This window comes from Dermatophagoides pteronyssinus, unplaced genomic scaffold (assembly GCF_027571235.1).
Source record: "Dermatophagoides pteronyssinus isolate colony J.1.1.1.1 unplaced genomic scaffold, Derpt_VIB-CSIC_2022.12 sq0001, whole genome shotgun sequence".
Lineage (NCBI taxonomy): Eukaryota > Metazoa > Arthropoda > Arachnida > Sarcoptiformes > Pyroglyphidae > Dermatophagoides > Dermatophagoides pteronyssinus.
Window position 1 is genome coordinate 3,469,406 of NW_027461525.1, and position 27,240 is coordinate 3,496,645.

The 27,240-nt window shown below is 31.0% G+C and overlaps 10 protein-coding genes across 11 annotated transcripts; 6 read left to right on the top strand and 4 right to left on the bottom strand.

Moving 5' to 3' along the window:
• Positions 1-3,637: 3,637 nt before the first annotated feature.
• On the top strand, positions 3,638-6,817 carry LOC113793433 (sodium-dependent nutrient amino acid transporter 1-like). The gene is made up of 9 exons (XM_075819682.1): positions 3,638-4,073; positions 4,166-4,370; positions 4,447-4,765; positions 4,837-5,208; positions 5,281-5,405; positions 5,541-5,785; positions 5,852-6,146; positions 6,208-6,284; positions 6,347-6,817. The coding sequence occupies exons 2-9, from the start codon at positions 4,187-4,189 to the stop codon at positions 6,623-6,625; spliced, it is 1,896 nt and encodes a 631-aa protein (XP_075675797.1). The 5' UTR covers positions 3,638-4,073; positions 4,166-4,186; the 3' UTR covers positions 6,626-6,817.
• Positions 6,818-6,905: 88 nt separating this feature from the next.
• Positions 6,906-8,794, top strand: LOC113793434 (cytochrome P450 3A24-like). The gene is made up of 4 exons (XM_027343469.2): positions 6,906-7,031; positions 7,090-7,799; positions 7,858-8,489; positions 8,547-8,794. The coding sequence occupies exons 1-4, from the start codon at positions 6,970-6,972 to the stop codon at positions 8,613-8,615; spliced, it is 1,473 nt and encodes a 490-aa protein (XP_027199270.2). The 5' UTR covers positions 6,906-6,969; the 3' UTR covers positions 8,616-8,794.
• A 92-nt stretch (positions 8,795-8,886) lies between these two features.
• Positions 8,887-10,599, top strand: eIF3e (eukaryotic translation initiation factor 3 subunit e). The gene is made up of 4 exons (XM_027343241.2): positions 8,887-9,100; positions 9,160-9,414; positions 9,469-10,175; positions 10,239-10,599. The coding sequence occupies exons 1-4, from the start codon at positions 9,011-9,013 to the stop codon at positions 10,489-10,491; spliced, it is 1,305 nt and encodes a 434-aa protein (XP_027199042.1). The 5' UTR covers positions 8,887-9,010; the 3' UTR covers positions 10,492-10,599.
• Positions 10,505-11,711, bottom strand: LOC113793247 (peptidyl-prolyl cis-trans isomerase-like). The gene has a single exon (XM_027343242.2). It carries the CDS (start codon positions 11,532-11,534, stop codon positions 10,581-10,583), a length of 954 nt encoding a protein of 317 aa, XP_027199043.1. The 5' UTR covers positions 11,535-11,711; the 3' UTR covers positions 10,505-10,580.
• Positions 11,712-11,755: 44 nt separating this feature from the next.
• LOC113793248 (uncharacterized) lies at positions 11,756-12,819 on the top strand. 2 transcript variants are annotated; one of them, XM_027343243.2, is made up of 4 exons: positions 11,756-11,905; positions 11,964-12,074; positions 12,193-12,422; positions 12,481-12,819. In XM_027343243.2, the coding sequence occupies exons 2-4, from the start codon at positions 11,981-11,983 to the stop codon at positions 12,742-12,744; spliced, it is 588 nt and encodes a 195-aa protein (XP_027199044.1). In that variant the 5' UTR covers positions 11,756-11,905; positions 11,964-11,980; the 3' UTR covers positions 12,745-12,819. The 2 variants fall into 2 exon arrangements, with proteins under 2 accessions (XP_027199044.1, XP_027199045.1); XM_027343244.2 differs by having other exon boundaries at positions 11,757-11,905; positions 11,973-12,074.
• Positions 12,820-12,934: 115 nt separating this feature from the next.
• LOC113793250 (deoxyribonuclease TATDN1) lies at positions 12,935-14,151 on the bottom strand. The gene is made up of 3 exons (XM_027343246.2): positions 14,024-14,151; positions 13,867-13,961; positions 12,935-13,795 (listed from the first exon to the last, which is right to left on the bottom strand). Exons 1-3 carry the CDS (start codon positions 14,064-14,066, stop codon positions 13,034-13,036), a joined length of 900 nt encoding a protein of 299 aa, XP_027199047.1. The 5' UTR covers positions 14,067-14,151; the 3' UTR covers positions 12,935-13,033.
• A 294-nt stretch (positions 14,152-14,445) lies between these two features.
• Positions 14,446-15,503, top strand: Fkbp12 (peptidyl-prolyl cis-trans isomerase Fkbp12). Its single transcript, XM_027343245.2, has 3 exons — positions 14,446-14,677; positions 14,743-14,855; positions 14,915-15,503. The coding sequence occupies exons 1-3, from the start codon at positions 14,593-14,595 to the stop codon at positions 15,041-15,043; spliced, it is 327 nt and encodes a 108-aa protein (XP_027199046.1). The 5' UTR covers positions 14,446-14,592; the 3' UTR covers positions 15,044-15,503.
• LOC113793245 (sodium-independent sulfate anion transporter-like) lies at positions 15,200-18,026 on the bottom strand. The gene is made up of 4 exons (XM_027343239.2): positions 17,565-18,026; positions 16,584-17,512; positions 15,809-16,528; positions 15,200-15,751 (listed from the first exon to the last, which is right to left on the bottom strand). The coding sequence occupies exons 1-4, from the start codon at positions 17,737-17,739 to the stop codon at positions 15,437-15,439; spliced, it is 2,139 nt and encodes a 712-aa protein (XP_027199040.2). The 5' UTR covers positions 17,740-18,026; the 3' UTR covers positions 15,200-15,436.
• Positions 18,027-18,241: 215 nt separating this feature from the next.
• LOC113793242 (uncharacterized) lies at positions 18,242-23,504 on the bottom strand. The gene is made up of 6 exons (XM_027343236.2): positions 23,369-23,504; positions 23,207-23,304; positions 21,511-23,148; positions 21,295-21,448; positions 19,675-21,108; positions 18,242-19,609 (listed from the first exon to the last, which is right to left on the bottom strand). The coding sequence occupies exons 1-6, from the start codon at positions 23,376-23,378 to the stop codon at positions 18,411-18,413; spliced, it is 4,533 nt and encodes a 1,510-aa protein (XP_027199037.1). The 5' UTR covers positions 23,379-23,504; the 3' UTR covers positions 18,242-18,410.
• A 49-nt stretch (positions 23,505-23,553) lies between these two features.
• LOC113793244 (uncharacterized) lies at positions 23,554-26,139 on the top strand. Its single transcript, XM_027343238.2, has 3 exons — positions 23,554-23,688; positions 23,744-25,523; positions 25,584-26,139. Exons 1-3 carry the CDS (start codon positions 23,579-23,581, stop codon positions 25,989-25,991), a joined length of 2,298 nt encoding a protein of 765 aa, XP_027199039.2. The 5' UTR covers positions 23,554-23,578; the 3' UTR covers positions 25,992-26,139.
• The last annotated feature ends 1,101 nt before the right edge of the window (positions 26,140-27,240 follow it).

A 27,240-nucleotide genomic window follows, 5' to 3' on the forward strand; every position in this document is an offset into this window, starting at 1 on the left:
TAACCTTGACACCGATTTATTTAATTCAAAAGAAGAAACATTCCTCGTTAGGTTTAGGTTCCATTCTTTTTTTTTTAAATTTTATTTTATTCTTTCATTCTGACTTATGCCAAGGCAATAATGAAAAACCAGACCATCATTATCAATCGATGCAATAGAATAATTTTTTTTACGGGCTATTTTTGTGCTTTTCATCAAGTTCATTCATAAAATGAACAAAAATAAATATAAAATGGGCGCCACATTTTGAATCGATTAGATTGACAACAGAACAAATTAAGATAAAAAATTATTGTCAATCTCATCATACAGGGCCATGAATTTTTTTTTGCTTCTTGATGATCAATTTTCGTTGTCGGTTGATAATTTTTTTTTCAGTTAAATTTGCTTATTTTATTTTTAAATCCAAATAATATAGCGAGTATGCCTCGTTTTTTAGTACATCTAATATATTCCAACTATTTTCTCACTGATGGATCAATGGTCGAATTTCAATTGTTCCAATTTATTCCCCGTTTGCTTATTGCATGGAAACCCTTTTTTTATTTAAATTTTATAAAATAAGTTACATGAATGTAATGAATGATGAATGATCACATCAATATGACAATTTCGACAATGTTTTTTTTTGTTGTTGTTGTTGTTGAACATTTAGAACGAGTCATTCATTCGAAATGAACCAAAGTGATAGGGTACAGATATTTAAAAAAATGACATTTTTTTCAACAATATATATGGGGTCACAATATACAAAAAAAAACTCTCAAGGTGAATATTGTCGTTGAAAAACTAGGTCAACGGATTGATCACATAATGTTTGATGTGTTTGTCGTTGAATAAAATTTTGAAAAAAATCCGTAACCCGAAACTTAAAAAAACCGGTTAATGGAACATTAATAAATTACCCACAATCGATTTTCAATAAAAAAAAATAAAAGATATTTAATGCATCATTGACACGATTGTTGTCCTTGGATGGTGCATATTTTACTATATAAATTGGTATTGATTCTATCGTTGTCGATTTCCAGTGAATAAAAAACAAAATTCAATTCTTATCAATTACGAGGAAAAAATTTTCACTTTTACTCAATTGATTAAAAAAAGGATCAATGAGAGATTTGATTCAATTCTGGAAAACCTTGAACAAATTCATCATCACAAGAAATACAAGGTTTTCTAAATAATTTTCAGATGATTAGGTGAATGAAATTTTTTAAATGCCAAAAGAAAATTTTTCATTGTCAGCAATCGTATTTACATCATTTAAATCAGTTATTACAATTGATATGACAATTTACTACAAAATACATTATAACAACATACAAACTAAATCAAACCAGTCTTAAAAGAATGCTACCAATATATGACCTTAACCCATAATATATTTCATATATACGCCCACATAATGGCACGCACATGCATCTAAAAAAAACTGAATAACCAGAAAAATCCAAAACGAAATTCTCAGCCTCTGATCCGAGGTCATCATTTTTTTATTTATTTAGGAGTATTTCTTCAAGATGATTCCTACATCAATGAAATTTTTTTTTCGCTTCCCGTTAACCTTGATGACAATACAATCGTAACATTCATTTCATATAATCAAACATTTAACCTTGCTTACCAAAAATAAAAAACAACCAACCAACTATGAACTATAAATAAATAAATAATAACCAATGGCATATATCCGAAGGTCAGGCGGTTTCTTTTATCATTTTTTTTCTATATAATCATCATCATCATAATCATCATCAAAGCCATTCAATTATCATTACCATGGCTATATCCATAGATGGTAATAATAAATAAATAAAAAAAAACCTAAAAAAAACAAACAATGACGAAATAAAGATGAAAGAAAAATCGTTGTAATTTGAATCTTCAGCTGTTATAATCGGTTGACAATAGATGGTGTTACTATATAAAGTATCTACAAATTAACAAATTATATAAGTTTCAACAAAAAAAAATTGAAATTTTGTTTCACCTTGGAAATAATGATGCTATAGAAATAATTTGAATTAATAATCAATTGAAATCGAATCTAGAATTGAATCAAAATTGGAAACAAAATTTTCAATTAAATTCTCTACTTATTATTATTACTATTGACTAAATCCAATCGATTCAAAAACATCAATGTCAATTGCGTTCAACACATCACTCATCATCAGGAACTAATTTTTTTAGGCTGTTGTTGTTCATCTTCAAGGAATACGATTTTCTTGTATCTTGTTGTTGTTGTTGTATAATAATGATAATTATTATACAAATCACATAACATTGTTTGATTTTTTATATAAAGTTTTTTTTTACTTAACAACATAATATCAAATGACTATAGGCTATGGACAAGGATAAATTTAGCTTATAATGAGAAAAAAAACATACAATAATCTCAAATCTAATAATGTCTAAACATATGTAAAATAAAATTGGAAAAGTGAAAATTATTGTAAAAAAAGAAGAAAAAAACAGTAGAAAGGTCACAAAAATCATTTTTTTGTTTGTTTGTTTGCACGTAAACAAAATCATTACGTTGACTTCACCTTGCGGTCTTTGTCATTTATAAATTTAATGATTGAATCATTAACAGATGTTATATAACAACGACAATAGCAAAAACCTTGTTTCCTAAGGAAATATTATTTCATTCCTTTTCTATTATTATTAATATTCAAATTGATGTCATTGTTAAACATTTTTTTCAATTTTTTCTGAATGCTAATGAAAATGGCATCTAAAAAAAAATACAATGAACCAAAATCGATTATGTTCATTCCAAACAAATATCCATAGATAGATTATTTTTAAAATAACTACAGATATTTCTTTTTTTGTCCAATCTTTAATATCATTGTAGGAATGTGAATTTTTTTTTATTTGCAGAAAAAACTAATAATAATGAACAAATTTCTAACAAAATCAGCAACATTGATAAATTTTACATATTTTTTTGCACAAATCATTTCCTTGATTATTAGATTTCATCTGATTACAGTATTACATTTTGATTGTCACCTGGTATGTAATAAACAATCAATCTACAAGATGAAGTATTTTTTCTGTCATTCTTATCCTTGGCTAACAAAAATTTGATGACATTAATAATATTATTTTTTACTTTGCATCCACAAAATTTAAATTTAAAATAACCAAAACTTTAAAACATTACATCTTCTTTATGATATTCATGAAAAAAATCGCAATATAAATTACAACAGGAAAAAATAAAATTCTAAATAAATTCAAATCGATGAAGTGAATGGATGTTTTTATTGGTTTTTCTGGCACGATCACAGCTAAAATTTTTTTTTACAACTACCTTATTGGAATGAATGAATTGATGAAATCTAAAAAAAAAATTTTTCATTTCTCTCTTTTGCTATTTCGTTTTCTCTTTCCAGTTTTGGATGAAAAAAAACCATACTTTCTAACAATAGGATTTATTGTGTAAAGAAAAATGATTTTTTTTTCTCCAGAAAAAAATACTAATCTCTTACCTTTTTATTTTTCACATTTATTTACATTATGTTTTTTTTGTTGAATGAATAAATATATTTCAAAACCATTTTCTTCATTATCTACCTATTCCACTTACAAAATTTATATATCCTGTTGCTGATAAAAGTGTTTTTTTGTTGCTGTTGTTGTTATTTGGTCGTCATGAATGTGATTATGGTCAGAATAATATGATGATGAATTGATAGCAGACAAGTTGAATCGATCAAAAATGGAAAAAATACTATTAATTTGAGCACGTTTTCGATTCAATCGACGACGAATAAATGATAAATGAATATTAGAATGACAGTGTAACAAACAGAATGAATAAATGAATGAAGATTTTTAATTATTATTTCATATTTTTTCTTCATTTGAAAACATTATTCATTCATCATAATCGATTTAAGCATTGACAATAATAATAATAATAATAAGTGATCATAAGTGGAGTGACAGTTATTTGGAATTATATGATATATCTTGTCTGTTGAATTTGATCGTATATAAAATACTTTAAAACAAAAAATTTTTGTAATTTTTTTTTTTGCTATTTATCTAAGGTAGGTTGTCTTATTTTGATTAATTTTATTGTTGACTAGATATTTTTTATAATTTTATTGGCTATCATATGAAATATATTTATTATCAACAGAAAATACTAATTTTTTTGAAAATGAAAGAAATGACTTATCAATCCGATAGCGTTGATATTGAAAAAAGAAAAATGCGTGACACGAAGGCTACATCATCAAAATCTAATAAAGATCGTGGTCAATGGTCTACCGGTATCGAATTTCTTCTGTCATGTATTTCGATGTCAGTTGGTTTGGGAAATGTTTGGCGTTTTCCATATGTTGGTATGTTGAAAAAGATTTTTTATTCATTTGATTTTAGATTATTTCAATCTGATGTTTTAAATTTTCAAAAAAAAAGCCTACGAAAATGGCGGAGGAGCATTTCTTATTCCATATTTTATTTTACTTTGTCTGATTGGTCGACCAATCTATTATTTGGAATTAATACTTGGCCAATTCAGTGGCCGGGGACCGATCAAAGTATGGAAATGTGTTCCAGCAATCAAAGGATTGGGCTTTGCTCAACTTTTATCAACATCATACATTGCAATATTCTATAATTATCTGATGGCTATTTCCATCTATTATTTTATTGCTTCATTCTCACCAACATTGCCATGGACTAATTGTGATCAATCTCAATCGTTTAATGTTAGCTGTCCAGAATTTTATTACGAGTATGACAAATTTTAAGAATTCAAAACAAAACAAAAATTTACTGAATTTTAAACATTTTTATTTATTACAGACGAATTGTTTTGAATAAATCCGATGGTCTTTGGGATTTGAATTCTATTAGCATCGAATTGATAGGATGCTTATTTGTTTCCTGGACGCTTGTTTATCTAAGTATTGTCAAAGGGATAACATCATTGGGCAAAGTTGCCTATTTTACCGCCATTTTTCCATATGTTGTTTTAATAACATTACTTGCTGTTTCATTGACTCAAGATGGCGCTATCAATGGAATTCTTTATTTCTTACGACCGGATTTTGCAAAACTTTTGGATCCAATTGTTTGGTATCGTGCAGTGGAACAATCATTCTTTTCATTAGCTGTTTGTTTTGGATCCTTGATAATGTATTCAAGTTATAATAATTTCAATAATAATGTAAACAAGTAAGTATGAATAATAATGATAGAAACATCAGAATTGAAAATCTGAATCTGTCATTCCTTTATTTGAAACAGAGATGCCATCATTATTAGTGTATTGGATACATTTACTAGCCTTTTAGCTGGATGTGTAATATTCTCCGTATTGGGAGCGATGGCAAATGAAAAAGGTGTCGAAATCAAGGACGTCGTAACAAGTGGTATGCAATGAATTTAAATGAATGATCATTTTTAAATGATAAACATGAAGGGGAAACCCTAATTATTTATTCATTCCGCTGAGATTTTGTTTTCGCTTTTTAAGCATATTCTTATTTGATTTAATCTTCACACAGGCACTGGTTTAGCATTTATCGCCTACCCTGAAGGATTAAGTAAGATAAAATTTCTTCCACAATTATGGTCAATATTATTTTTCTTCATGCTGTTCACATTGGGCATTGGAAGCTCCGTGGCCATGATTGAAACGATATTAACTTGTATCAAAGATGAATTCGAATCGTTACATAAACACAAAGCAAAATTAGCGTTGGCATTCTGTGTCTTTTTCATGTTACTAGGAATACCATTAACTACAGATGTAATTTGATTTCTATTTAATACTGAATTATTGAGTTTGTAACAAATATTTCTGATGAATGATTAGGCTGGATCGTACATTATGTTACTGTTGGACAATTATGGTGTTGGTACAGCAGCTTTTCTTTATGGTATCATACAAATGGTGGCCATTGCTTATATTTATGGACTAAATAATTTTAATGATGATATACATTTTATGCTCAAACAAAAGCCTTCATTATATTGGAAGCTGACATGGGGATTCATTACTCCATCCGTATTGGCTATCATATTCATCTATGGTAATATTCTCATAATGATGGATGAACGAGTCAAACCAGGTATACCGAATTGGGGAAATCATATTGGTTATGTTCTAGGTATGCTTTTAATTTCATTCAGAATCTAACAAAATAATGATCCGAAAATTTTTTATTCTAGCTGGAACAGCAATCATTCAGATTCCGTTCTGGATGTTGATGACCATAAGCAAACAAAAAGGTGCTACCCTTTTTGAGGTAATAAATTATCATCTATCTTACCCATAAAATTTCACTCAATTTCATATTGTCAATAATAGAAAATACAATTGGCATTTAGACCAACCAATGATTGGGGACCAATCGATGAGGAAATATTCACTGAATGGTCACACTTCAAAGTTGACAATACTTTTAATAAAGTGTTCAATAACCATAATCCTCACTCGGATCCGACATCGATTATAACCAATTTTAAAGAGGATGGTTCTGATAATTTTGGTTTCTCATCGGATGAAATTGGAGCAAGATTATCAGTGAAAAGTTCTTCTAATAAAAAATCCAATTCTACACATTTGGACAACAAACTAGTCAAATAAATAAGCCCGATCATCATCGTCAACAACTATTAACCATTCTACGATTTCTCTCAATCAGAAAAATTAACATTCCATAAATGATTGTTTTTTATTTTTGTCTAAAAAACAGCGACCAATTTTTTTCGCTAACTAATTTTCTAATTTAATTTGACATTTTTATCCAATAAAATAAAAAAAATTGTCTTAACTCTACTTATTGATTGTGTATTAATAGTATTGGAAAATGGAAAACAAAATTATATCATCAATTACTGATAAAAAAAAGTCAGCCTCAGTCATTGATAAGCAGCTATCATTATGATGAATTTTATTGTACATTGTCATTTGCTACGTATTTACAATTAATGACAATGATTGTTTTAATTTTGGGTTCTATTTTGCTCATCTGGATAATCTATATTCTTAAGTAAGATAAACAAATTCTCTTTCAAGTAAAATAATACATGTTGTCATAATCATTATAGAGGCTTTTATGAATATTTAACCTATTGGCGACGACAATGTGTTCCTGGTCCTAAGTTTTTCAAATTTAAATGGACATATCAACCATTTCATGAGGTCATGTACGAAGGTACTCAACTTTATGGACCAATACATGGTGTTCTCACTCCTCGCTGTCATTTGCTTGTTATTAATGATATTGATGTGGCCAGAGAATTATATATCAAACAATTTCATAAATTTCCGATTCGATATTCGTTTTGGTTCGGCTACAGTAACATCGATAAGATATTATTCTTTATGTCAGCTAATGATGATTGGAAACGTATTCGTTCGTTAATTACACCAGCATTCACCACTGGCAAATTGAAACGAATGATCGGACCGATTGAAGAGATAAATGGGAATTTTATTCGCCATCTTCTAAAATTTAGTGAAAGTGGGGAAGAATTCGATATGAAAATATTAACTGGAGCTTTCTCCATGGATGTGATTGCACGATGCGCTTATGGTATTGAAATTGATTCACTTAGTCAACCGGATCATCCGATCGTAACTAATGCAAAAAAAATTTTCGGTGTAGACGCCACTTTTAGTTATGTGATGTGCATTATGTTTCCGAAAATAGCAAAATTTTTTCGGCTTGAAATGACTGATATGAAAACTGTTCAGTACTTTGATGATCTGACATCCAAAATCATTCAAAAACGAATTGAATCATCATCCGGAAAACGTTTGTTTTAAGTTAAATGAATATATCTAAATGATTTTGATCGTTTTTCTGTTATTAGAAAATCCTGATTTGATTGGATTGATGATTGAAAGTGCGATTGAAGTAAATGGAACTGTGGCGAAAAATGACATGCCAAAAGGTATAAGCAAAGATGAGATTTCGGCTCAAGGTATCTTATTTTTTATTGCCGGATTCGATACGACCAATGCAACATTGACTCACATTTTCTACTACCTCATTAAACATCCGGAATGGCAGGAAAAACTTCATGATGAATTATCAGTTATCAGTCATGAAAAATTCGATTATGAAAAACTCAAAGAGCTATTGATCTTGAATGCAATCATTGACGAAACTTTGCGATTGAAACCCCCATTGCCTATGATCGATCGTGAATGTATAGAACCATATCGAATTGAAAGTCATAACATCGAAATACCAAAGAATTCAATGATATCGGTTCAGCCATATGTCCTACATCGTGATCCCAGATATTTTAGGTATCCTCTTGAATTTAGACCGGAGAGATTTTTAGACAAAACAAAATTCAATGACAATCTAGCTGCATACATCCCATTCGGTCTTGGTCCCAGACTTTGTGTTGGTATGCGATTCGCATTGAATGAACTTCGTTTAGCTTTAGCAAATTTTGTTATCAACTACAAATTGGTTCCAAATCCAGATATCAAGGTAATAAATTGAAATTGATCATATAAAATGTAGCCTAATTTCATTTAAAAACTGTAGCTTGAATATTATAATGGAAGCATGTTGATGAGCCCTAAAAAGTTAATGGTTCGAATTCAACAACGTTGATATTTGATTTGTTTTTTGTCAAATTCCAATTCTCATCATCAATACATGACGAGTATCTAAAGATTTTTCTAATACCACGATAAATAAAGATCGTCAGAGTTCAAATCAACCAAGATCCCCTAATTATTCTATTTTTTTGATTTTTGAAATTTTGGATAAAATAAATTCTTTTTTTAAAATTTTGTTATATGTACCATTCATAAGCATCGTTTTCAAACCGGCTCACATGCGCAATAATGGACCGCCTTTGATTTTTACCACGTTTCCATGATGTAGCGTTTCCTCTATTGTTTGTGTGTATGTTTGAGTGAATGAGTTGTTATTGGATTGATGATTATTCAATCGACAGATTCACATCTTTTAAATTTTGTTATATAAAATAAAATTATTCAATCATGGCCGAATGGGATTTGACACCAGTGCTTGCCCAATATTTGGATCCACATTTTGTTTATGGTTTGCTTGAATTTTTGGGAAGTCAAGACGTATGTATTTAATATCGTTGAAAAAATGATCGATATGCTAATCCATATTTCATTGATAGATTTATGATCCAGAAGAAATATTTCAACATAAGGTGAAAATTTTGTCGAAAATTCAGCTCATCGATGCATTGATTGCATTGTATGAAAAACATGAACGACCGGTACCAGAAGAATTGAATAATAAACTGGAAGAATCGAACGAATTGCGTAAAAAATTTATTGAAGATTTGAGTGATGTATTAGAAACTTTAGCTAGTTTGAATGATCTGGATGAAAAACAATTGCAAGAAAGTATACAAGAGATTCGTAAAAAAGTAAGTTCTTGTTATAATTCAATAGATAAAAATTTTAATGCAAGACAATTCTAGTATCCCAGAGAAACAATCGACAAGCTATATGAATTTGCCAAATATTCATTCACTCGTGGTCAATACCAGGAAGCATTGGCTTTTATTAAATCGTACCAATTACTGATCGGAAATGATGATGCTAATTATGAACACACCTTATGGGGTTCGTTCGTTTCTTCATTCTTTTCACAAGACATGAAAGAAGCACAGGATATATTCTTCGCTTTGAAAAATTACATCGAAAATGCCAACTTTTCGCCTATGCAAGCATTACAGAATCGTACATGGCTTATTCATTGGGGTTTATTCATATTTTTCAATGTTGAACATGGCCGAGATTATCTGGTTGATTTGTTTCTCGATGCCAAAAACGCTAAACAATCGCAAAACAATGCCTATCTGAATGCGATACAAACATCATGCCCGCATATACTTCGTTATTTGACGGCCGCAGTTATCACACATCGACAACGACGAATCTACATGAAAGAACTGGTTCGTTTGATACAACAAGAATCGTATAATTATCGAGATCCAATCACTGAATTTGTCGAATGTTTGTACGTCAATTTCGATTTTGATGGCGCACAACAAAAACTGCGTGATTGTGAAGTTGTTTTGCGTATCGATTTCTTCCTCACATCTTGTATTGACGAGTTTATTGAAAATGCTAGACTTTTTATTTTCGAAATTTTCTGTCAGATTCACGAATGTATTTCGATTGAGTAAGTAAATTTATAATTTCAGGTATTTTGTAATTCAATTTTTTCTTTTCATAAATCCATAAGAATGATCGCTGATAAATTAAATATGAGCAGTGATGAAGCTGAACGTTGGATTGTCAAATTGATTCGTGATGCTCATTTCGATGCTCGTATTGATTCGAAGCATGGCCATGTTATTATGGGTACACAAGCAGTATCACAATATCATCAATTGATTGAAAAAACACAACAAATGCGCTATCGAACTGAAATGTTGACGGTTAATGTCGAAAAGATTGCTCATAAAAAGCCAATTGATCGATCTATATGGAATTGATTTGCTTAATCCAAAATTTTTTTAAATAAAATAATGAGTATGTTTTAATATCATGAAATATAACATTTACAAAAATTATTAAATAAAATTCAAACAAATTCCCCGCAATTTGCAATTTTAACGCGTTTGTTCGGTTTTCCGCTTTTACTGCCACATTCTTCTATTTTTCGGACAATGTCCATTCCTTGCATCACTTGCCCAAACACGACATGTTTACCATCTAACCATTCTGTTCGGGAGGCGGTGATGAAAAATTGTGAACCATTCGTATTCGGTCCTGAATTGGCCATCGACAAGGTTCCTGCTCCAGTGTGTTTTAGTTGAAAATTTTCATCCTCAAATTTTCGTCCATAAATCGATTTTCCGCCTGTACCATTGTGATTGGTGAAATCACCGCCTTGGATCATAAAACCAGGAATGATTCTGTGAAATATACTACCGCGAAAACCGAATCCTTTTTCATGCGTACAAAGACAACGAAAATTTTCGGTCGTTTTTGGAACAACATCTTTTCGAAGCAATATGACAATACGACCACAGTATTGATTATCAACACGAATATCGAAAAATACTTGAGGATTGGTTTGCATCTTTTCGCTCAAACCTGCCGATTCATCTGCTGTGTCTTTTTCTTGGTCATCATTGTCATCGTCCTCATTTGGTTCCAAAGTTTCTTTTTTATCAATACTGAATTGAGAATCTAAAGTTTTACCGGCATGTTTAGCCAACCATTCATCATCAGCCCAAACAGCTTTTTGTGAAGCTTCACGAAGTTTAACTGGTTTTGCCAAATTAACTCGAATCGTTCTTCCAAATATTTCCGAGTCGTTCATATTATCGATGGCTGCTGCTGCATCTTCAGCCGTTTCAAATTCAATGAATGCGAAACCTTTATGTTTCTGAGTGATATAATCTATGGGCATGTTTACATCGATAATTTCACCGAAAGTGAGAAAAGCAGATTTGATAATTTTCTCATCCACTTCTTCTGACAATCCACCACAATATACCACTCGCTTATTGGCTGCAGCTAAAATAGACATTATTCAAAAAAAAACGATGATGATAATTTAAATTGTTAAATGAAATATTAATCAGGCCGATTGAAATTTCGATCATGCAGTTTATGAAGAATTCCTAAAGTATAGTTCTATCAAATATCACTAGATGACTGTACTGGAATGTGAAGAAATGGCTACTTTTTTCGGTCGATGGTCGATACAACCGAATTTTCAACCGATCCTGAGTGTGTCATTATTAAAACAGACGACAACAGTATTGTTCATTAGCGAGTAATTGTATTATCGGTTTCTAAAGGCTCAAATATCGATCAATAATTACATCAGTTTTTATTTGGCAAATTTAATTTATTCCCAAATTTTTCCATTTCATCATTATTGTATTGAATTCATTTGTGAGCATTTTTTATTTTTCAGCGATCTCATTCATTTGATTTTAACTTTTTTTTGAAGTCGTCTTAGGTACAACTATGGCATCATCATTTCAAAGTTTTTTCACTATTATCCTCTTGGCCACAACCACTTTTATTGTTCTGGATTTGAATAAAAATAATTCCTTCAATAGTAAGTATATTGACTCATTTTAGCCGATATTGTATGGAATAGTTATATTATTTTTATGATTCTTTTTTTTCTAAATTTCCAAGTTAATCTTTTTATTGTTTAACCTTTGTCAACATAGAATCAGCAACGGGTAAATATCTTAACCAAATTGGTGTTGGATCTCATGTACAACGATTCATTAACACAATTCAACAATCTGGAATCTATCGACAATATATTCTACCTTCTTATAATTCATTAATTCGAACATTGGCACCACATATCGCTGTTATACGTAAAGAAACAATTAAATATAGTGATCGTGTATCTGTTTGGTTTAAAAGTACTTTTCCATCAATGCTGCAAACGGTATGTCACTGTTTAGATGACTATACAAGAAAATCTAATTATTTATTTCTCAAAACAGATTGAACGGAAAATAATTCCAGCCGTTTCAGAGCATTATTCTCATTTCGTCACCTATACACAGCAATATTTTGATTTAACATATACAAAAATGCAGAAAATCAGTTTAATTACTGGTGAATGGATCAACCAAAACATTTTCAGCAAATTTCCACGCGATCAACTATTGAAAACATTCACCGAATTCGTTGAAAACACACAAAAAATGGCATATAATTCATATGAATATCTGACCAGTCAAATACAGAAATTCATTGCTGCATAAGTAATCTGAGATTTTTACTTTAAAAATTAGTGGTCTAACAAGCAAACAATGAAAAACAAAACATGATTGTCTTAACTGATTGTTGTAAATTGATTCAATTTTCAGTTCAAGTAACTGTTTTTACATTCCCACCTTTACATTTTTTTCTCGCGATTTGTCGTAATTCTTTCCATTTCGTGTACATACAGAGTTTGTTTTTCAATGAATATTATTAGTTTTCAGCGAATCATAATTTCTTTAGTAGAATCTCAATTAAAGTAGATGTGTACAAAATTATATAAAAGTCAATTCACTTTACATTAGAAAAGAATACATTGATCGTGTTAGCATAAAGTTGATCTGCTAATTTTTGTTCATCCATTTCTTTGATGGCAGCAATCACTTCTAAAACTTGTATTATTGTACAAGGTTCATTTCGTCCTTTGATCAATTTATCGGCTTTCCACTTTTCTTTTTTTGTTGATTCAAATTTTGTACGTATGAATTTATAACCTGCATGAGAAGGTTTGATTTCACAATAAGGACAATCGGTTTCAATCATCAATTTATCAATAGGTAATTTTCGAACAACTTCGAGATTTTCGGTCGTTTTCAATGAAAAACCATTCAAACCGATATAAAATCCCAAATCTATGAACGACATTGCTTCATCGTAATGGCCATCGAATGAATGTACAACACCTCCAGTGTATCGATCACGATTTTTCTTCAACAAAGACAATAAATCGGTGGCTGCATTACGACAATGCAAAAACAATGGCAATCGAGTTTGTTCGGCCACTTCAAATTGTTTGGTAAAATTTTTCAATTGAACATCTTTTGGGCAAAATTCTAGCCGATCATAATCGAGACCAAATTCTCCAACTGCAACAACTTTATCGGGATTATCATTACAAAGTTTTATCATCTCTTGAATTTTGACTTCGGTATCATCCTCTAATTCTAGGCAGCGAGTTGGATGAAAACCAACCGTGCAATAAAGAAACGAATCTGTTTGGGCTAATTCTAATGCTTGTCGACTATCATTCAATGAGCCACCAGTTATCATAATCTATTAAAAAGTTTTTTCTTTGATTAATAAAATCAATGGCAAGTTTAATCATACAAATAACTAACGAATACCTTTTCAAGGCCCATTTCCTTTGATCGTTTTATAACATTTTGAATATCTGCTACATGATGATTACGATTGTAGTAAATACCTTGAAACATGAAATCTAAAATTATGACAGTAATAAGTAATTAATTTCAAATCGATAACTAATAAATTTTTATAAACCTGTAAGATTGGCACCGATATCAATAAATTTTTTTCGAGACATTTTGAAAACAATTACATTTCCTTTCAATCATGTGTCAAGTTGGAATAACGAGACTATAGTGTCATCTATCATTGAAATTTTGACTTTTTATATTGTTCGCCTGTAATACCGTAATTTCACGCTTATAACCCAAAATAAAAGGCGATTCTTCTATTTTTGAGCACGCAAAAGGGGTATACGAAAGTGGGGTTTTGGGAGCGAAATTACGGTAATCCAGTGAGCAATCACTGAGAAAAAAGTCCATTTTGGATGCCGTAATAACGCCAACATTGAGGTATGCACGCCATCAAAAAAAGCATGTAAATGTGTTAGCGATTGGCGTGCAAACCTCAAAAAAATTGGCGTGTGCAAACCACACTTTTCTCTCAGTGATGTTGAAGATTGAATGAGCTCACCATTATAACTCACAATAGCAAGTATACATGAGATTAGCGCATTATACATTTTATATTGAACCATTTACGAATTTATCTTAATTAAGTATCAAGAAAAAAAAGTTATCAAATTTTTAAAAATCCAAATAACGATGGGTGTTGAAGTACAAAAAATTTCACCTGGAAATAATGTAACATTTCCAAAAAATGGACAAAATGTTGTGGTTCATTATACCGGTATATATTGATCAATCATGATCATTCTATCATTTAATTGAATAAAACTTTATTTCAAATTTTAGGAACATTGGAAGATGGTGTCAGATTTGATTCATCAAGAGACCGCGGTCGTCCATTTAAATTCCGTCTTGGTCGTGGTGAAGTAATTAAAGGCTGGGATGTTGGCGTTGCTCAGGTTAGTCGGAATTAATTTTTTTTTAAATTACTAAAATATTTATTTTTCTTCGAAATAAGATGAGCCTTGGTGAGAGAGCTAGATTAATCTGTTCACCGGATTTCGCATATGGTAGTCATGGTCATCCTGGAATAATCCCGCCAAATGCTACACTCATTTTTGATGTCGAATTATTGGCAATAGAATGAAAATAATAATCATTATAAACTAAAAATAAATCCACAATCAATGCAGAATTGATTATTTCCATTCAAATATGCATGATCCTAAACAAATCTAGCCATAAACAAATTATAAAATCTAAATTAAATTCTAATCCACATACAAAGCGAGAATACACAAAATCAATTTTTAAATATTTTTTCTCATTTAATTCACAAAAATTTAAATTTGTATTTAGTGTTCAACAACAACAAAAATATAACACAACACTAAATTTAAATAACAAATATGATATTGAATAGGATTCAAAATCAATGGAATTCGAATGGAATTTTTTTAAAAAATGAGTCGGATTCATATTAATTGTTTATTATTTTAATTATTCGATGTCTTGAACCGGGTTTCCTTTTTTTTTCTTCTCAGAACGATTGTGTAAGCCAATGAAAACGACTACCAAATTCATTAAAATTAGTCGACATTAGCTGACCCGATGATGGTTTCATATTATTCATATGATTAGAATCATATGGTAAACAAATAGATGTCGAGTGTTTCAGACGATTTTCATTAATCTGCTTAATCAGTTGATATACCTCATCTTCTGTACGACAATTATGGAATGATGTTGGATGCATTGATACACCAACAATCGTACGGAAAACTTGACGCCGTAGTCGATAAAATATTACAGTGATACCGTCGTTTTTCAGATGGTTTACCATGTTTTTCATTCCCTATAACCCGGACTTATTCATGAATATCAATTGTCTTTGAAGTGAATAAGAACTTACCAAAGCAAATGTTGAATCACTACGAAACATGTGTTCGCCATCCAATACAACAATCTTCTTGTGACTTCCCCTATGCTGAACTTTATTCAAACCTTGAAATATTTTGATTTGCATGTATTCAATCGATGAAAAGAAAATACTTCGATCTGGTTTTACATATAAAAATGGATAATTATGCGGTGATTCTTTCGTTATGGTGAATACATGAGGTCGTGTCATATGATATAATAAAACCATTATCGAGAAACCAATGCCAATCAATATGCCAAATTCAAGTCCAATAAACAAGGAAGAAGCTAAAGTAACGGCATAAGGAAGCAAATCGATTGGACTTGTTCGCCAAATCAGCAAACAATCACTGGGATGTGCCATAAAAATTACCGATGTTATGATGATTGTAGCTAAAACGGTTTCGGGTATGTTTTCAAAATATCCCGATAGTGTTGATAATGCAAGCAGAACTAATGATCCAGTTATCATATTACCGGCAGGTGTTCGCGCCCCACTATTGTGTTGCACGGCTGATCGTGAAAAACTTCCTGTAGCCGGAAAAGCGCCAAAAAATGAGCCCAAAATATTACTCAAACCAAGTGCGATCATTTCCTGCGTTGCATCCATCCGAGAATGTTCTGATTTGAAAGCATTGGCCACGGCTACTGATTCCATAAGACCAACCAATGATAGAACAAAAATACCGGTTCCAATATCTTCGTAAACTTCCTATTAGATTTGAATTTGATTCTTTTAGCTAAAATGACATCATCCGAAAACTTACACTGAATGGCTTGATCACATTTGTTCCATTGGTTACTGAGAATTCTGGCCATTGAAATGAAGGTAATCCTGGAGTAATCTGACGTGTTAATGTAAAAATATTACCGGTAATTGTTCCATCTTTGTCGACATTTTGGCCATAATAGATTGCTATCAATGAACCAAAAAATAAAGCCATAGCATTACGACCAATAATCAGCAATTGAAATATTGAATTCAATATTTTCGAAATCGGTATACTTTTCCAGTTCATATCAGGAAATCGATGATCTTTAAACAGTTGGAATGGTAACAAAAATAGCAGACATAATGTCCCAAGAATAACATCATAGTAATTGGTTTCGCCAAGCGTTGAGAAAAATTTTGAAAAGATTCCCGGCAAACGACTAGCTGTATAATGTAGGCCAAAAAAGCCTTTCAATTGTGATGCCGATATCGATATAGATGCCGCTAATGAAAATGCTGTAATCACTGGAAATGATATGAAATCGACGATAAAACCAAGGTTAAGAAGTCCGGCCAATAATTGAATACAACCGGCAAAAAATGCTAGTAAAATTGAGTATTGTGGTCCACCAATCAACACATATGGTAAAACGATCATGGATAAAATTGATGTTGGTCCGACAGCCATATCCTTACAACTGCCAAGCACTGAATACACAAAACAACCCACGAAAGATGTGTATAATCCATATTGTGGTGGTAAACCGGCCAGACTTGCTAATGCCAAGCCTTGTGGAACTATAGTGAATGCGACAGATATTCCTGAAATGATATCACCCTTTAGATCATCCAATGTGTACGCAGGAATCCAACGAAGCGGCGGTAACAAGCGATATAATTTTCGTTTCGTGAAATATCGATTCTTAATCCATAATCCACATTCTGCTAATGTTGGATCATCCGGTTCAACATATAGCGACATATCTGAGAATTTAAAATTTTATATTTTGTTTTGTCAACAATTTATGTGTCAAACCTGTAATGGCATTCTTTGCTTCATCAATCGGTTCATTGCTATCATCATCATCGTTTGTAAATAAACTTGAATTTTCTGAATCATATGTCTTGGAATTGGAAAAGCGATTACCACATAAATATTCATATGAATCTCGTCGTCGTTTTTTTTGATGTGATTTTTTATTCGAAAACATTCTTGTAGAATTTCATTCACCATTCATCAATGGAAATGAATTGTGATCACAAAAAGATCTTCACTTTCAGTAAGAAAAAGCATTTGGTAGGTAGACAATAATTTAGTCGAAAAAGGTCTTAGATATACTTGATTGTGTTGATGGGTGATAAAAAAATGTGTATCATCCAAATTTCTTGATCATTGATTGATCGAGAAAAATTATCATTCAATCGGTCGAATAATGTGCCACAGAGATTTATCTAATCAAACAGACAAACTTACATACCCACACTTGATAATATAATAGATAAATAGAAAGCAATAATGTTATCATTCACATCGTTAATGTTGTTTGGGAGAGTTTGAACCTTACTATCCTTATCACTCTCAACAGAAAATAAAAATATCATTGATTTATCAATATACTCCAATTTTTGAATTTGATTTCAATCTCTAAATTAATCTATGGTTTTTCCGTCGTGAGCTGAATGTACCCCTATTCTAATTATTATATATTGATATAATCGAAAAAATATGTTATTTTAATAACGGAAGTTTTTTCATTGTCTTATTGTTTATTTAAAAAGTTTATTTCTGATAATATCAAGTAATTTTTTGTCATCATAAACAAATAGATATGTACATTTATTTACTATAGTAGAAAAATTTTATTATCATGTCTTGGTGAGTTCATTTATGTATGATTGAATTGGTTTGCGTAAGTGTAGCCGTTTCACGTTCAAATGATAATAGCCGTATACGTTGATTGCTACCATCAACAAACGCAACAGTAGATCGACTGGACTTTGGTTTCGAGCAAGAAAATATACTTATACATCGATTCGAATAACGTAGGTCAAAGCCATCATCGTTGGTTTGCAATGAATGTGAACGTATTAGATAATGAAAATTATATGAACGCATAAAATTCTGAAATGCTTGATGATCAAATGAACATGAATTAACGAAGTCAGAATGTTCTGAGGCCGTAAATCCTGTAACACCGATCACTAGATTGGCGCCCAATTTTTTGTGAGGCATTTTTTTCGAACTCTTCGAATCCAATGATGTATGTTTCAAGCTTTTTGATTTACCCGAGGATTCTTTTGATGCAATTCCAGAGCACAAACAGTCATCCATACCATATGGTGTGTTAACCAATAATTCATAAGCGATCGGTGCTTCTTTCAGCACAGAAAATACATCATGACCTAGTTGATTGATCTTGTCTATTTTATTCCATTTCGGTATGCCCGAATGACAGCAGAATATATTCTCATCGATAATCACTCCAAATGGAAGTCTAGCAAAAATTTCTGATATAACAGCAAAAATTTTCTGTCCAAAATCTGGTCCATATTTCTGTAAACATTCTTGTAGTAGGATTCTTCGACTTTTCGATTTCATTTCATTCGTACCACGTAATAAAAATACCTTGTTTGGTAGCAATAGTTTAAGGGAAAACAGATAGGTGATCATTTCTACACCATACGATCCGATTCCACTATAATTGCCAAGAAAGACTAGATTATATGGTGTTACAGGGAATCCTTGAAAGTAGATCTTTTCCAGTGTGAACAAATCGTTCAAATTTCCTTGCATATCTCCAACTACGATTGCCGGTGAATTAATTTTGATCAATTTATCTTCAGACATCAAAAGTCCTTTCAACTCTTCACATAAAATATTGACATAACGAGAAAAAATTTTCCAATCTTCGCGTACAGCCATCAATCCTATCAGTTGTTGATTGCCTTCTATTTTAGTTTTATTGTAAAAATCTTTTATCAAATCTATGAATATATTTGGCACGGAACTGTTATTGAATGTAAAATCCATTGAATATTTATGCTGATTCATTTCGTTATCCAATGCTGGCTCGATCCATTCTAAACCAAAAAAAAAAAAAAAAAAAAAAATGTTATTATAAGTTCTTTTTACAGAATATACTAACGTTCAGAGATGAGAGTTGGTGCGACACATCGCCCAACAGTATCGAAGGTCACACAATGTAAACAATATTCGTAATGTTGATCACGACATTTAATACATGTTCCTTTTTTTGATCGTCGATTGGCGACAAGAAATCCTTCGGTCGACGATGACGATCCACTTTTTTCTGAGATTTTTGTTTGCATTAACCTTGATATTTGCGGAAGAATCGGTTTTGGCGAACGGCAAAGATTTTCGGTATTCTTAAATGAATTGTTCAATATAGCTTTGATTAGATTATCTTTGGCAATTCGTTCATCTTTCATTCCTACACATCGAATTGCTTTTTCGATTTCAGTTTTCAAAGTTTCTTCATTTAGACTTGTATTGGTTGAATATTTATGTATATCAGTGACCATTACGATGAATTCTTCAAGTCTTAGGAATCCATGATTAGACGTATCGTAATATTTAAATAGGAAATTCAAACGACCTTCAGTAAAATGTTTAGTTGTCGGTTCCATGGCAATAATGCCAAGAAGCATTTCGTGGAAATGTAGAAAATCATTGTCATATAAGCTACAAGCACGAAATAGAAATGCGATACGAGGATCATTACGATCAAAACCATATTTAATAAGGTAATGTTTGAACGATTCGAATGACATATAAAACGATGGATAGCAGTGTTCAACAAAGTTTTCATAAATTTCCGCTATATGCTCTGGTTTGATGTGTGATGCTTTGAGCAGTTTTTTTTCGATTGAATTTTCTTTTGTAAAATAATGATAAAATGAATTCTCCAAACTGAATTCAGTTATTAGTTTACGTCGTTCATTGATACCAATGACAATACGGGTGAAATTTTTTAGTTCTGGTCCCCATATTTTATCGATACGATCAGCAAGAATGTCACTTGCACGAAGCCAATTAATTCGCATCGAACGTTGACAACATTGAAACGAACTTTGAGGTGATTTTTTCAACGTCACCAACATGGCTAAGCGTGTAACGAATTTTTCCGGTGGCAATTGTATACGCAATATGTTGAGATAACTTATGGAATATACTGGAGCTTTTTTGGCCGCTTCTTCAGCATCAGCTTCGGCATCTTTACGGCCGATGATTAGATCAACACCTGATCGTGCAGCTTGAATCCATGTTTGATGTTCATTAAGACATACGAATGGAAACCAAACACAACGTGCTCTTTCCACATTAGTTACTGCGATACGATCATGTTCTGGACAATAGATAAGATAGACAATTGAATCAAAAATTCGAACGTTCGGATCAACACTTAGACCTTCTGGAGTTAGATTTGGTGGTAGATTTTCACGGTGAATAACTACTTCAGGTTGAAATTCAATGGGAAGGCCTGCACCGATACCGGCACTTGCAAGACTACCCGTCGATATACTTTTGGTAGCTGTTCGTTTTCCTGAATCACTCATTGCTAGACCATATAAGACTAGTTGGTGTTTCAGAAGGGGAAAATTCGTTTTGGTTTTTTATTTACGGAATTTTAAATTCAATTTTTCAATCTCTTACAATTTAATTAAATTTTCAATCAAGTTCGAATTTAAATCGCATTATTGTATTTAATTTTAATCACATAATGGCGTCGAATGCGAACCACCACTGGTGGTAGCTGGTGATGATATTTCACCGCTTACAATCAAATGATTATGAATTCGTCGCAAAGTTTCCAAATGCTCACGGCCATAATAATGTTTGGTTATTATATTTTCCAGATTTAATCGATGTCGCGCTGCTTTTGGATATTTTTTATGTTGCTAAAATATTGAATGAAGGGTCATGAAATGTTTTTTTTAATTAAAAAAATACAAACAAATACCTTGATAAGAACATTTTTCATTTTAACAAACAACGATGCTTCTATTTTCAATTCAGCACATAATTTCGTTTCCGTATCAGAAAGTAAATGAGCCAATGATTCTGATTCATCGGCTTCTGATGTCCAACTATCCGGATCGGGTTTCATTTTCTTTTTTGGTGAACTAGATATAGGTAATGTTTCGTTTTCTGTTTCATTTTTCCAATATGATGATTGCTGTTGGTTAATAAATTTTGACATTTCTTTCATAAATTCAACATCGCCAGATTTTTGTATGAAATCTGCTATTGAACGACTTAGCGATTGAATTGATTTGTGATTGATTATTAGATTTAAACACTCCCGATCGGCTTGATTTTCATCTGCGAATAACACGTTCATTATATCAGTTTCATCCATATCGTCCAAATCTTCTACATCTATTGAATCATTTTTAGTTAGTTTCGTGGACAACTTCGTCGAGCTATTATCAGTCATATTCGTTTCTGCTTTGCCATCACCGGTGTTTTGTTCAACTTTTTGATTGATGGCTTTGTTAAACACTTGAATCATTTTGATTTTATCCTCATTTTTCAAATTATCAAGATTACTCGTTGATAATGTTGAAAATAAAAGGACTTTCTTCAACATTATTTTCAATACTTGCTCGGTGGCTACATCTTGAAATAAAGAAGTAAGATCTGGTTTGCGTAGATATCGTACAAATGGCATAAACATTGGATACTTTTCTTGAAAATCTTTAAATATTTTACTATTCGAATCACGTCGTGCTTGAAGTGAATCCTTAAAAAACTCATTTTTATGAACCTCTAAAAACAATTTGATAAGTTCATTAACACGAATGATTAGTTTTTTACGAAAGCGATTGATCAACCTTCGCTGATAAACATCAATCTGAGCTAATTTAAATTTCTTTTCAATGTCATCTTCACTTTCAGAACCAAGCGTCAAGTTCGATATCAATGTTTCTGCTTCATTATCGAATTCTCTTTCAAAATCATCACGTTTAGGTAAATAACCAAGAGAATCTAATTCCGCTTGTGGAATATCACGAAATATATTCGAACAATTATCTTTATTTGATTGAAGTTTATCATGATGGCCTCGTATAGTGAACGGAAACCGTGACAACTGTTTTACCACAGAATCGGTAAACATCCATGTCCAACATAGACGCCCAATTAGTCCATCAATGTAATGAATGTTGTAATGGCGTTCGACTTCGGCTGGTGATATATTAGTGCCGAGAGTTGTATTTATATAGTTGGCAGCATCTTTCCAGTTACCGTAACCAACACGAGTCAGCGCTTCAAATAGTGCTTTATCATCCATTGCTCGCCATTCATATTCTTCTTGGCCGGTATCCATACGAGCTGGCAATTGTGTTTGTGTCTCTTTGATTACATGATTTACAGTGAACTCTATCCCTAATTCTTCGCTCAAAAATTTTTCAAATTCCTGGTCATCTTTTGCAATGTTATCAATTTCATTATCAACTGCTGAATCCAAATCATCTGTTTCCATTGGTGCATCAATACTACCTTTATTCATTTTGAATATAGGAAACGTTCCCAGATCGATCATTTTCACTTCATGATCACGTTTATGTGAGCCAATTTCCGTGCCATATACATAGCACTAAATGCAAAAATATATTTTTTATATAAATAAAACAATTTTTATTTTTATCAAATACCTGTAAACAAAGCGAAAAATCTTCACACTCAACGCAAGAGAATAGGACATCGCGGGCTTGATTCATGCAACTAGTGCAATGATGTTTGCAAATATCCTCTGTTAGTTGATAAAGATTATTCTTAGTGAATATTCTGATAATTATTGGAAACTTAATACTTACCATTATCCATTTTATCATTTCAATTGGAAAAACAATCAAATTGGATCATTCTGAGCCTTAAGCCTCACAAAACTATCGTTACGCTAATTGAATTCAATAAATATATTCACAACAATATTGCGCGCAGAGAATTCTCTTTTTCATGTCATTTGATGAAATTCGAATATTTCATCATTAAGAATTACAACACATTTCATTTTCTTTTTAAAAATGGTACAACTCCGTTGTCGATTTGGCTATCCAATTATTCAATCGTTACCTATTGCTCAGATTGTACTCACTAATCAAAAAAAAGCTTTTTGTGATTCTTGTTTCAAAAAGTAATGAAATTATCATATTATCTTATTTTTAACTCTAATTGTTCATATTTTTTAGGATTGAAGAAACTCAACCCATAAAATGTTCACGTTGTAATAATGGTTACTATTGTTCCAAAATTTGTTTAGAAAATGAATTATCTCAACATCAAATGGAATGTCAGTTTAATTTATTTGAAAAGATTAAAAAATGCTTTTCGACATCGATCAAAATTCATACAACTGATTCGTTGAGTCAACCTGATCAATTCAATTTGGAAAATTTTTTTGATCAAAATGATTTAATTGACATTACTTTGCTGTTTTTTCGTTTGTTGAAGACTTTACTGCTCGATATTGGTGATAATTCACAGTTTTTACAATACAAAAATCCAAAAGGTTCATTCAATTGGAGGGATCTATCTATATCGATGAATTCGACATCGTTTCCAAAGCGATTATTAAAACCAAAAAATAATTTGTCACTTTATTTGTCTCGATTTGATTATTTGAATGAAGAGGAAATCCAAGAATTGGACGAATTAATTGGCTTAGATTTATCTGACGAAGAATTATTCAAATCAGTTTTTATTGAACATAATGTAAAAAGTTGTTTGAACGATGTGATTGAAATCATTTCCGAAGAGGCTTCATCTGATCAATCCGCTTCAACCATGGAAAATCAAAAATCCATTCAACATAAAAATGATGATATTTATGATGATATATTTTACTATGACAGTCATACAAGTGATCAAATCAATGCTAATGAAGCAAGTTGTCTTTTAAATTTCGATTCATCTTTGTTAGACAAATGTGAAGAAGAAGCTATTCAAATATTAAAAACAAATTATCGTTTGCTTTTCTTGGAAAATCTGTTGAAACGTTCGAAAACACAAAATAATGAATTTGATTTCTATTATAGCGTTTGGTTAGATTTGATCTTAAAATTACTATTAACTGATAAAAGTCTGAATGATTATCTTTGTAAACCAGATTTCTATGACATTGAAAAAATTTTTTTCATCACCATACGATATTCGATTGCGATAACTGATGAACTTCTATTTATTCCTTTTGCTCGTGCTATTTATGTTCCGTTAATTGAAAGGAAACATTCATGCTTGCCAAACACATCTTTGATTTTTGCTGGTAATCAGCTAAACTTATATTATTTACCTGAGAAAAAAGAAGAGATATCAAAAGTTGAATTTAACTTGCCTTTACATCAAATCAGAGTGGATTTCAATCACGAAATATCTACCAAAGAAGATTCATTTACTTTGTACTTTTGGAATCGGCTTCGGTTATTGAACTGTGCATGTACACGTTGTTCACAAACTAAAAAACAACTTCGTTCCGGTGTCAATGAATGGGCTAATCACTTTATTGAAGAAAATGAAGATTTTATCGATCAAGAAAACGTTAACAGAATAGATGAGGAAAACTGCTTCAATTTTACCACCGATAATGATTATGACATGCTTTTTGCCCGCAATAATATGGAAGATTCTCTTGTTTTTGACGAGGAAAATTCGTCTAACTTTGCTGAAGAAGAAATTGATGAAAAAAATAGTATGATGGTTGATTATGATGATAGTATTGAAAAATTGAACCAAGTGTTTAATGAATATGGAAATCGATTAGATTTGCAGCATTCTACTCGAATTCAAGAGATTCTCTGCGAAACACTGCAATCATTACGTAAAGTTTTTGGTCATTATCATACACAAATAACTCTAATATTGTTGAAGGTTATTTTTCATAATTTTATCATTATCAAATCTTGTCGTGATAATGTTAAAATATTTTTTCGATTTCTTTATTTACATCATTATATTATCGAGCTTATAGATTCTGTAAGTTAAACAAATTAACATTGATATTCATACTTCTAATTCTGTTTGGTTTTTGCATAGCTTACAATAACTCATGGCTTCGAAAATGGCTGGATTTCAAAAATAAATGTTACACATCAAACTTGTCACAATATAATGACCGAAATATTCAATAACTATGCAACTGAAATAAACAATTTGCAGATAAAACTTGACAAACGTTCATACAAATTGGTTGATATCCAATCGCCGAATAGATGTGCCGATCTTGTTATATCAAGTGAAGAACTTAATGTAATTCAAAAACATATCGATACTGAAAATAATAAAAATTTAAATTATTGTTATTATAATCCATATGGTCATTATGAATCAGCAATGATGGTGGATTATGAATTCAATGTTAATGTTGACAAAACGATTAACGAAAAGGTGGACAAAATCTTGGCCAGTTTTAACGAAATTTTCAATCTGCGAAATGATTGCTAAATTAGTATTTTTTCCATTGAAAACAAATCAACTCATGAAAACCATTATGTTTAAAATTTTTTTTTACATGATCAATATGCTTTTTAATTTATCAAAATAAGTTCATGTCTGTTAAATAATAAAACTAAAAAAAATATGATGATTTCAATTGTCAAACGATAAAAATTATACTGATCAAAAGATCAAGGTGGCATATATGTTTTTGTGGCATTCCAAGTTGAAAGGTCTAGTTCGAAAAAAAAATTTGAAATTTTACGCCTTTTTACTAATAATTGGATTATTTCATACTTGACAATAAAATCAAATAGCTAGATTTTAATGATAAATAAAAAATTTTATATGGTCGAAAAAAATGTGATAACCAAACATCTTTTCAAATAAATGCATAAAAACAGCGACCACTCATACATACATGTACACTTTTTACATCGTTTTATTTATAAATTATTTCTGGGCCCGATAGGCATTGGATCGAATCAATCGATTATTTCAAGAAGACTGTCTTACAGCAAGTTCATATGATTGACAGCCATGATGGTTACGAAATTCGTCAAATCTGAATGAAAAAAATCTATTTGTTAATACGTGCACGTGTTTAATACGTATTGGTCAATATAATTTCATGTTTTTGACGAGGATTGCCATTATTAGATTTTTTTTTGTTCAAATGTTTCGATTTGATCATAATATTTTAGTTGAAAAACTTCATCAATTAAATTATAATTTTTTACTCATTTTTTCAAAAAATGATAATGAACTCTTATGGTGTAAAAAAAGATTCGATGAATATCATCATTTTGAGAAAATTACATTGTACAACAAAAAGGTAATTTCCTTATCCTAATCAAGGCCGGAAGGAATCTAATTATCGCAAATCGAAAAAAAACGAATAAATTCAATCGTTAAATATGAAAAATTAGTTCGGTCATTGAAAGATGCTACATCATTCAAGGCCTTTAAAGAAGCCATATTGCTATGTTGAAAAAATTACATGTCCGATTTTTCCATTTATTTTTTGATGATAATAATAATTTCCATTCGTCCTTCCGTTTCTTGACTAATCATTCAATTGACTCTACTAACTAAATGATAAACATCATTTTGCACACGAAATTCATTTTCCTACTCAATTATTTGGCTCTCAAAATGATTCTAATCATCACCTGTTTGTTAAAAGAAATTGCAATCGTGCAGTTTCCGACAATGAAATTATTTCTGAAAAAATAGTTTCAAAATGACCGAAACTTTT

Bases quoted from the DNA above. Each gene is read 5' to 3' on its own strand.
- LOC113793433 (XM_075819682.1), top strand. From the start codon at position 4,187: ATGAAAGAAATGACTTATCAATCCGATAGCGTTGATATTGAAAAAAGA. The intron at 4,766-4,836 runs GTATGACAAATT...TATTTATTACAG, and splicing joins TGTCCAGAATTTTATTACGA to ACGAATTGTTTTGAATAAAT. The intron at 6,147-6,207 runs GTATGCTTTTAA...TTTTTATTCTAG, and splicing joins TCATATTGGTTATGTTCTAG to CTGGAACAGCAATCATTCAG.
- LOC113793434 (XM_027343469.2), top strand. From the start codon at position 6,970: ATGACAATGATTGTTTTAATTTTGGGTTCTATTTTGCTCATCTGGATA. The intron at 7,800-7,857 runs GTTTGTTTTAAG...TTCTGTTATTAG, and splicing joins TGAATCATCATCCGGAAAAC to AAAATCCTGATTTGATTGGA. The intron at 8,490-8,546 runs GTAATAAATTGA...TAAAAACTGTAG, and splicing joins TTCCAAATCCAGATATCAAG to CTTGAATATTATAATGGAAG.
- eIF3e (XM_027343241.2), top strand. From the start codon at position 9,011: ATGGCCGAATGGGATTTGACACCAGTGCTTGCCCAATATTTGGATCCA. The intron at 9,415-9,468 runs GTAAGTTCTTGT...AGACAATTCTAG, and splicing joins TACAAGAGATTCGTAAAAAA to TATCCCAGAGAAACAATCGA. The intron at 10,176-10,238 runs GTAAGTAAATTT...TAAATCCATAAG, and splicing joins CACGAATGTATTTCGATTGA to AATGATCGCTGATAAATTAA.
- LOC113793247 (XM_027343242.2), bottom strand. From the start codon at position 11,534: ATGTCTATTTTAGCTGCAGCCAATAAGCGAGTGGTATATTGTGGTGGA.
- LOC113793248 (XM_027343243.2), top strand. From the start codon at position 11,981: ATGGCATCATCATTTCAAAGTTTTTTCACTATTATCCTCTTGGCCACA. The intron at 12,075-12,192 runs GTAAGTATATTG...TTGTCAACATAG, and splicing joins TAAAAATAATTCCTTCAATA to AATCAGCAACGGGTAAATAT. The intron at 12,423-12,480 runs GTATGTCACTGT...TTCTCAAAACAG, and splicing joins TTCCATCAATGCTGCAAACG to ATTGAACGGAAAATAATTCC.
- LOC113793250 (XM_027343246.2), bottom strand. From the start codon at position 14,066: ATGTCTCGAAAAAAATTTATTGATATCGGTGCCAATCTTACAG. The intron at 13,962-14,023 runs GTTTATAAAAAT...TCATAATTTTAG, and splicing joins TATCGGTGCCAATCTTACAG to ATTTCATGTTTCAAGGTATT. The intron at 13,796-13,866 runs GTATTCGTTAGT...ACTTTTTAATAG, and splicing joins AGGAAATGGGCCTTGAAAAG to ATTATGATAACTGGTGGCTC.
- Fkbp12 (XM_027343245.2), top strand. From the start codon at position 14,593: ATGGGTGTTGAAGTACAAAAAATTTCACCTGGAAATAATGTAACATTT. The intron at 14,678-14,742 runs GTATATATTGAT...TTCAAATTTTAG, and splicing joins TGTTGTGGTTCATTATACCG to GAACATTGGAAGATGGTGTC. The intron at 14,856-14,914 runs GTTAGTCGGAAT...CTTCGAAATAAG, and splicing joins GGGATGTTGGCGTTGCTCAG to ATGAGCCTTGGTGAGAGAGC.
- LOC113793245 (XM_027343239.2), bottom strand. From the start codon at position 17,739: ATGTTTTCGAATAAAAAATCACATCAAAAAAAACGACGACGAGATTCA. The intron at 17,513-17,564 runs GTTTGACACATA...TTAAATTCTCAG, and splicing joins AGCAAAGAATGCCATTACAG to ATATGTCGCTATATGTTGAA. The intron at 15,752-15,808 runs GTAAGTTCTTAT...TCCGGGTTATAG, and splicing joins GTGATTCAACATTTGCTTTG to GGAATGAAAAACATGGTAAA.
- LOC113793242 (XM_027343236.2), bottom strand. The intron at 21,109-21,294 runs GTGGTGGTTCGC...TATATGGTCTAG, and splicing joins ATCATCACCAGCTACCACCA to CAATGAGTGATTCAGGAAAA. The intron at 19,610-19,674 runs GTTAGTATATTC...TTTTTGGTTTAG, and splicing joins ACCAACTCTCATCTCTGAAC to AATGGATCGAGCCAGCATTG.
- LOC113793244 (XM_027343238.2), top strand. From the start codon at position 23,579: ATGGTACAACTCCGTTGTCGATTTGGCTATCCAATTATTCAATCGTTA. The intron at 23,689-23,743 runs GTAATGAAATTA...CATATTTTTTAG, and splicing joins TGTGATTCTTGTTTCAAAAA to GATTGAAGAAACTCAACCCA. The intron at 25,524-25,583 runs GTAAGTTAAACA...GTTTTTGCATAG, and splicing joins TTATCGAGCTTATAGATTCT to CTTACAATAACTCATGGCTT.